Source organism: Mycetomoellerius zeteki, unplaced genomic scaffold (assembly GCF_001594055.1).
Source record: "Mycetomoellerius zeteki isolate Tzet28-1 unplaced genomic scaffold, Tzet1.0 scaffold1293, whole genome shotgun sequence".
Lineage (NCBI taxonomy): Eukaryota > Metazoa > Arthropoda > Insecta > Hymenoptera > Formicidae > Mycetomoellerius > Mycetomoellerius zeteki.
The window spans coordinates 14925-24284 of record NW_017256226.1 but is presented as its reverse complement, the minus strand read 5'-3'; the positions used below and the strand labels follow the sequence as shown (position 1 = coordinate 24284).

Sequence of the window (9360 nt, the reverse complement as noted above, 5' to 3'; positions counted from 1 at the left end):
GACAAAAAAAATTAAATTTTTTAAACGTAACAATTATAAATAATAACGAAACCTTAGAATTTAACGTATACCATAAACCCACATTTTCGGGGAGGTATCTCAATTTCATGTCTCTCCACCCATTATCTCAGAAAAGAGATGTATTGGTGGGCGCGGTTGATAGAGCATTTTTATTATCACATCCCAAGTATCATAAAGAAAATTTGAATTTTATTATTAGGACCTTTTTAGCAAATGACTATCCCATCAAGTTTATTTTTAATACATTTAATTCAAGACTCAAAAAACATTAATTGAATAAAAAACCAAAAAACAATCAAACAATAAAAAACTACGGATTTAGACCAAGAAAATATCATGATTTACAATACCATATCTACCAGTCATCTCAGACAAAGTCAAAAATATCACTAAAGATTTAAATGTAAAATTATCCTTTTTTAGCATTAATAAACTTGATGGAATTATAAAAGCACACAAAGATGTTCTCCCTTTCGATTCTAAAAAGAACGTAGTATATAAAATACCATGTAAAAACTGCAACGCCTCATACGTGGGACAAACGGAGAGACAATTAGAAACACAAATCGCAGAACACCGCAACAATATAAATAGGAACACAGGCAATCCATCCGTCAAAATAGAACATAGATTGAAATTAAATCATGAATTCTCGACTGGAAAAACACAAAAATACTCGACCATGAAAGATACTTGGGAAAGAGACTCATTTCTGAAATGTTAAACATTAGAATGCAAGAAAATAGCATTAATTAAAAATCTGACACTGAGTTTCTTCACCACGCATATACCGTGAATATAACACAAAAAATTTGATCAATATACTTCTTTATATAATTTAACTAACTTTATGTTCGTTATTTAGACATTATTTAACCGTTCAAAATTTATATTGACATCATTGCGTTAATGTAATGTAAGCATAAACCTTTATTTATATCATAAAAATTGTTTTTAATGTTGACGGTCATGCGTTCACCGAAAACCTTCCGAAAATCAAGAAATTTGTCATTACATATTTAGACGTGATAAAAGAATGTTGTAATTTATATGAAAGGAAACTAACAATAAGACAATTCCCTCGATCATTACATAAATTGTATCTACATTGGTGTTTGCAACGGATGAGTCTTTTCATAAAATTAGATTTCGATAACATAAATCATACATAAAAATTGTATTACACAAGGTCAATAATCTTAAACCTGGCAATTTAAGACTACACTAGTTACACAATGAAAACAAAGGCCGTTTGACCACATAATAATGGTTGTACGTATACATCACTGAAGATGACTCGAATTGAGCTGAAACGTTCGAAAATGTAAGCATTAAAGGAAATACACGAACTTTTGTAAAAAAAAGATTACGCAATAATTACTACGGAGCTATTCTCACTTGCCCGATATTTTTAAATATTCACATTTTAATATCAAAATTCGTAATTAATATCGTATTTCAACATTATTTATTATATGTTTCCTAAACGTTTCTTTCGGTTATTTTTAATTGATGCAGAACGTAATTAGATTTAGCACTATTATATGACTGTTCGATTAAACACGTCGTATCTATATTCGTAAATTATTAACCATCAATTACCACACGTATTTTCTCTACCGTCGTTACCACACGGAAGTATAGCGTACCTCATCGTTGTTCAAATATTTCTAATTTTCGGTAAAATACTTAAAATAATACTATGTAAAATCTTTATTTTGAAGGGTCTAAAGAAAAATTCAATATAAGCAGAGTTGCTAAAAACAGTAAATTGCAAAAAATATTTAACGGTAAACAAAAGTGAATTTTTTGAAAAATCACAAAAAATACTCTCTTTCTTCAAAATATTATTAATTAAACTGAATATAGAGATAAACGTAAAAGAACTATAGGTGTATATTTTAACTTAAAAAATATGTCAAAGCATGTCTATACTTAAGTACTTATATTTCTCAAGTGAAATTGTAGGATTTCTCATAGAAAAAATCCGATCTTCTTCATACAAACTTTTTCATACAAACTGATGGTGCTAGGTAGGGGAAAGTATACGTTGAACACTTAACTTTTTCCCCTCCCAAATCCAGTCCCTCACTTCCTAGTTTCTACAAATGCTTCTCAATTTTTAAATGTTCCGTACCATTTTATCGGGACAAAAGAAAAATTTTGGAATTTTACTTTTAAATTCAAATTCCTATTGTTTCTAAAAACAAAATTATTGAGCATTCTCTTTTTACAATACAAAATACGCTGAAATCTCGTAACAGCTCGCTATTCGGAGGTATGAATATTACAACGAGGTTACCCTTATTTTAATTCAAAACAATGAAATTCAAGATTTTAGTTACTCCCCACCCATGCTGCTCATAACACGGAAGGAATTTTTCGCACTATTTCAAGGTCCACTATAACTAGGTTCCAGTGTATTAATCGATTAACAATAACTGGTTAATACACTGGTTATCGATTAGCAATAAGTATGACATACAAATCCGCGTATATTCGCGTATGTTCTCGGGTATCTCTTACGAGTTTTTATTTAAAAAATGAGTGACAGTAGAAAATAATACTCAGCAGAATAGAATAGCTCGTTATACATATATCTATATTGTACACAATGAGTCTTTCTTATACTGTACTAAATATAGCTATAATTGTAACTACAATTGTAGAAAATGATAAATATACTAATATAGTCTCGTAAAATTCTTGTTTTCTGCTAGTTTTCAATATACAGTTTATTTGCGTTGCTTTCACTCTAACTCTGAATTTGAATAAAAGCTCTAACCTCTTACTTGGAATTTTGAACAAAAATACCTAAAAAATCCAAAAATTCTCAGAGAATGTTTAAGATTTCCGTAAACACCCTTAAAAATTATTATTATTATTATATATTAACCCTCGACTAACTCCATTAACTAACTACACCATAGAAAATTCAATGTAGTCATCAATACGTATACATTATCATAAATTGCACTATTATTTAAAAAATAGTCAGCTCTCTTATCTTCAAGTTGATAGTGCAAACATGCTTTTTACATATACAAATATGCTTATAACATGCTTATAACAATAACAACTTTGCAACTAACGTTCGATACTTTTTGAATGCTTCAAACTATCTCAAAATGCATTTTGTGTGTAGTTCTTTACATATACGAATATATACATAAAACATAAAGGATGAAGTTGGTGTGTTTATATTTTTACAACTCTATTACATAAATTTTACAAAGCGACCTACGTTTCACCAATAATGTGTATATATAGGGTGTTCCATTCTAATTGACGTACATTGAAATAACAAAAAAACGATTAAATTTAGAAAAAAAGGTTTAGAACAAAAGTTGTACGGTCAGGAGAGAGATAAATAATAGTAAAAGCAACTTTCGAAAATTAATTTTCGAAATATGTTTTTACAATGATTCTTCTAGTTTCTGCATATAAAAATACAGTTATAAAAAATTAATAGTTTTTTCTAGTCAAAATATTTTATATTTTATGTTAAAATGTATCAAAAAATAAAATAGATATCAACTATCATTTTTTTATGACATTTTTATATACAGAATAACTGAAAGAGTCACATCATGTAAAAAATCAAACAATTCTATTTTTTTTAATGGCGATGACTTTTATGTAATTTTGAAAAATCGATTTTATCATATTATTTGTCTTCTTTCAGATCATACATATTCCCTAAAAATTTTTTTGTAAATCTAGCCGTTTTCATTATTTTGGAGTACATCAATTAAATAAAACATCCTGTATACGCGCCACTTACGCTATTATATTCCCGATTATTCTATATCGTAAATGCAACAATTATATAGTTTATATGTAATTTCGCATGAAATGCTACATAACTGATAATAAATACTACGACATATCTCATCCCTTTCTTGCTTATTTCCTTGTCAGTTAACAAAAAAGAAGTCGTGGATGACGATCTTTTTGCGTTTTGTGAACCAAACTGTGTACTTTTTGTTACTATTTTTATTTTACATCAAAGCTACATTTTGAAGATAGCTCGGAAAGGGACAACTTTTTTCACCCTTTTGTCAATGATGCAATTGGTTACAATTGCATCATTTTTTGTACTACTCTACAATTTTTTCGGTACAATAGCAGCCCCGAGTGATCATAATGCGGTAAGCATACGTTTTTCCACTTTGGAAATTGAACCTTAAAATCCTCCTTCTTTCGATCTTCCCGGTTTTCAATATCATTTATACTCTCTAAATTCTTTGACAGATCTTTTTTTACAGATAACGGATTCTAATGTGGACTCTTCAGTGAATGACGGTTAATATGACTCCTAAATCAATTTTTAAGAAATATTTTTGAGATATATCGTATATTTGTGCTACAACAATACCATAACTCAAGAAATGAAGTTTTTCAGAGAGAGAGAAAATAAATTTCAATATTTTAAATTATTAAAATTTTGTAATATTAATTTTAAAATGGTGTATAACTCGTCAATGAAGAAATAAAACTATGTTCTTTCAAAGTACATTTTTTAAATATTTTTTTTAATCTGTTCTTAATCTGCAGATAACTAAAAAATGACAATTTTTTAATTATGTCATTATTGTAACAAATAAACGATATCATCTATAATTTCATCGAAAAAATAGCGTTATCCTCTGTGAAGTTAGTTCCGTTTTTTTTCTAAATTAAAGGAGAATGCTTAGAATTCCACTTTTCAAAACATTCTAAAATTCCAATTGGTTTTATAAAGAATTTTGTTTAAAATGAGGAAATTGATATTTGAAAACTAAGGATTAACTTTTTAATACCATACCTAATTTTTGAGGCAAGGAATCTGATAGTGGAGTTAAAAATTATGTATCGATAATAGACAATACGCTATATCATGTTTTGGCATTAAAAATATAGCATATTTTATAAAAATGTTGTAAAGCAAAAATATTAGACCCAACGGAAAATTTTCGAGCGATTGCACAATCGCTGCGTTGGAAGTCTTTCCATACTCGACGAACGCTATGCGACGCTGTTTTGACGTGTAAACGCTTGAAAACTTTCCGTTGCATCTATTCTAATAATTATCCTTTCAGGACCTGAACATAACTTATGAAACATCCTAACATAATTTATGAAGGGATCCTGTTTTCTATAAAAGCTTTTCGGAGTTGAATTAGATTCTCAAAATTCTAAAATTCAAATTTCAAAAAAATGATCTGATTATTGTAAAATTCTGTTTTAGAAAATTCTTGATATCTCTGAGTTTGAATGTAGTCTGAAAATATTGAATTTCAGAAGGGTAATAATTAATATAAAGGAAAATGTCAAGGCTTATAATTAGAATTTAAAAGTTTGGAAATTAATACTAACCATTTACACAGCACTGGTAAACTTCAAATGAAACAAAACTGAAAATTTAATATTACTTCGCAATTAAAAACTTTCTAATACCAAGTTTTATGATCAAATTATTTTTTTTAAATTCTGTCCGTTATATTTTACCTGATATCTTATCTTTTAATTGATATAAATATTACTATCGTCCGTACTAAAATTAAATCAATATTAAAAAAATTTTTTTACTAAAAAAGGACAAAATTGTTTAAAAGATTAGAACTTTAGTTGTTTACAGTTTAATGCTATAGCTTAATACAACTTTCTTTTTCTAGTATAAATGATTATATTCAAGTAGAAAAAAATTTGTTAGTTCGTTTCGGCTTAATAGAAGTTCTCCAATTACTTCTATCAGCATTATTAAATAGAAAATGTAGCGGTTTATAACTTTGAAAATACTAAGTTTACGACTTTTCTTTTCAAGAAATTCCTAAGATATATAGTTCAGATCTAAATAAATAAATGAAGAACTTTAAATTTTTATGTTTAATAGCTTTTTTTTATTAAAAGAAATCGTCAAATTTATCATAAAAATCGTTTTTTAAGTCAGAGAATCCTCTATTAATATTAATAGAATCTCTTAATATATATTAATAGAATATTAATAGAATATTAATAGAAATCTCTTAAAATCGTACTTGTAATTTAAAATTGTTTGATATTCCTTCGAAATTCCATAACAATTACAAATTTTTAATAATGATGAGCATCACGTGAACTGTGTCTCAAGCTTTTCAATAACATTTTCTATCTTAAACTCTTTCTAAAACTACAGAAAACCCACACTTTCACAAAGTCTTAAAATCTTAATCTTTTTTAATTCTGAACAATGAAGGTAATTTTACAAACAGTTATGTATGTAATAATATTAAAGATGAATATTAAAAAAAAATATTAGCGCCATACTTATTCATCTTCCTTATATTATGAGAAACAAAATTGAGCGTACGTAGTCACACACAACTATACAAACCATAAGTTTAATATGACTTTACATTTTCTGCATATTTGTCAATAATTTACAGTCATCAACAATGTAATATCAAATTTTATATAGAGATACTCGTATTTAGCAAAGTATTGTGCTTCTTATAATCAGATTCTCCTCAACATTAATATCTTCTTTTACATATCTTTTATTTTACACCGTTGTATTATGATATTTTTTATACACAACATACAGGGTATTCCGAAATTTACGAATCAAAATACCAAGTAAGAAAATTTAAAACAAATTAAGTAAAAAGGTCTTTATAATTTTTTATTTTAAGCAAAAATTGTAACGTAATAAGGGTTTAAATATGGTCAATTACGGACTATGTTTAAACGGACTATTTTCACTGAAATGCGCATTTACTAAACTATTGCACGCACGATTCATGGCCAAGTGGTCGTCTAAACATAATCTATGGTATAATTGGCTATATTTAAACCCTCATATTTCTCAAAACTACTGCTTAAAATAAAAATGTATACATAACTTTTTTACTTAATTTTTTGAAAAAAAATCTTCCTTGCTGTGATATTTTGATCCACGGGACATCCTGTATGTATAATATTTATATGCCGCAAACGAAATGTAGACATTTTTAATAAAACTTTTTTACAGATTTTATATTCAATCTGGCAATTTCTTGTATCTTTGGTGTTAAATCAGTTTCAACTGTTCTGTACACGAGGTAAACCGCACACATGATGAGTAATGTACTAATGTAACTGTAAATTTATTTCTTGCACCGCTTATGTTTGCATTTTTTACAGTAATATTCCTAATGGCAAAATTGTTCAAGTAAACGAATCCTGCAATCTTATTGATCCCTCGAAACCGGTTTTCTTCATGACTCATGGTTTTCTTTCCAATTCACTCAATTATAATTTTCCTAATTTTGCCTCTCTATTGTCCAAGGTATAAAACATTTTTATACTTACTAATAAAATTAAAATGTAGAATTTTTTAATGTAATTTGTAAATCTTATTTGTATATTGTATTTAAAAATCTTATATTACGTTATACAAATAATAAAGAAATATTGTAACATTCACAATAAAAAAATTAATTAAATAACTTCTTTTTTGTATATAGAAAGATTATGCAGTGTTTTCATTAGATTGGTCTAACGCAGCATGCTATAACCGAGTAACAGCCACTATGAATCTGCTGGAGTATCCTCTTGCAGTACGTAACACTCGTGAAGTTGGTACCTATTTGGCGAGGTATATTATAGCTATTTTACAATATTACGTTAAATTAAAACAAAATATAATATAATAAAAGATATAAATTCAAATTCTCTCTCTCTCTCAACTAATTCTAATTACGATTTAAATAAATAAATTTTAGATAATAATAGTATTATAATAAAATTAAGTAATACTCCAATGATAAATGCAACATACAATACAAAATAAATATAGCGTCTATCGAAATTTAGCTTCATACGTTATACAGAGAGTGTTATTCCAGACTACTCGACACTCCTTTTATTTTCACAGGATAAGATCCAATAATAAAAATGTTTAGACAATAGTTTTACGGTTTAAACAGATCTTTTTACTAGTCTTATCAATTTGACTTTGGGTGGCGTCGCCAAGATCAGGTCAAGATCATATCGATTTTTTAAAATGGAAACCTTCATTTTTATTGCATTCTTGTAACTTATCTTGACAGCTTTTCAAAACACTATAATAAAATATTTTTTCATTAAGAGTTTTCGAGTTATAAGGCTTGAAAGTTACAGTATCGCTGATATTAGCATTATCTAAGGTGTTCGATTGATGGTCAAAACCTTTTAAATGTTTTTCAGGGTTATGATCTTGACATCATATGTACCAAGATCAAGGCCCCTTTGGAGGTTGTTTCTTTTATTTTCATTTTTACTGTAAAAATTAAAGATGACCTTGAATAACATTTAAAAGATTTTAACAATCTATCGGACACATTAGATAATGCAGTACTATAACTTTCAAGTCTTATAACTCAAAAAGTACTTAATAAAAAAATATTTTGTTACAGTGTTTTAAAAAATGTTCTAAGATAAACTAAAATTATATGTAAACAAAAATATGTAACAAAACGTGGTGGTTTCCATTTGAAAAAATCGATGTGACCTTGACCTAAGCTTGGCAACGTCACCCAAAGTCAAACTGATAAGACGAGAATAGAGCTTTTTAAACTCTAAAATTATTGTCTGAACATATTTTTGATTGGACTTTATTCTATGAAGATAATAAAGAGGTCTGGAACATCCTGCATTTATATAGATACATATATATACTACGCGCATAAATTAAAGCATCACCTCTCACACCTTCGAAAAATGGGTAAAGAAGTGTAACTTCTACAAAAATGGTCAAAATGAGATTTTAAAAAAAGCATTTTGTAGCTTGAAATCTCTACTTTCCAAATCTGTATAATGAAATAACGATTCAGCTGATTTTTACGGAACTACATGATTATAAAGGAAGATCCGTAAAATCTCAAAATTTTTTGTAAACTTTGCACAGTTTCATGCCGTGAATGAGAAGTCGGGCACAAATACAATTCACAGCTTTCGAAAGCGTGATCCTTTACCTTCAATTTACTTTTTTTTCCTCTGTACGATTTTTTTTTACCGAGTTATTCAACATTGAAGTAAAAGTGGTCCCTTTGACTTTGACTGCTCATAAAAGACGAACGGAGTGACGTACAGCATTTTTTAAACGAGCAAAAAAAAGTTCAAAGTTTTCTCTTTAAGATGCTTTTATCAATTTTTAGACACAGATAAGCTTTTTATGTAAAAACTTAAGTGAAAGGTGAAGTTGAAAACTGAGACAATTATCTGTTTCTATTCAACTCGATCTATTCTGATCAAAAAGAAAGAGAAACCCTATGATATTAACATAATTTTACACTTTAGAGTCTACTGATTTCAACGAGACTCATATAAAACAGTTGCGATATTTTAATATGAGTCTCG

The 9360-nt window shown here is 27.7% G+C and overlaps 1 protein-coding gene across 1 annotated transcript in view; it reads left to right on the top strand.

The window, feature by feature from the left end:
* Positions 1-4085: 4085 nt before the first annotated feature.
* The window catches only part of LOC108731486 (phospholipase A1), a 17861-nt gene continuing 12586 nt past the window's right edge, over positions 4086-9360 (top strand). The window contains exons 1-5 of the mRNA XM_018461838.1: positions 4086-4172; positions 4290-4326; positions 7013-7082; positions 7165-7309; positions 7488-7618. Coding sequence (XP_018317340.1) covers positions 4086-4172; positions 4290-4326; positions 7013-7082; positions 7165-7309; positions 7488-7618 — 470 coding nt within the window. The remainder of the gene's footprint in view (positions 4173-4289; positions 4327-7012; positions 7083-7164; positions 7310-7487; positions 7619-9360) is intronic.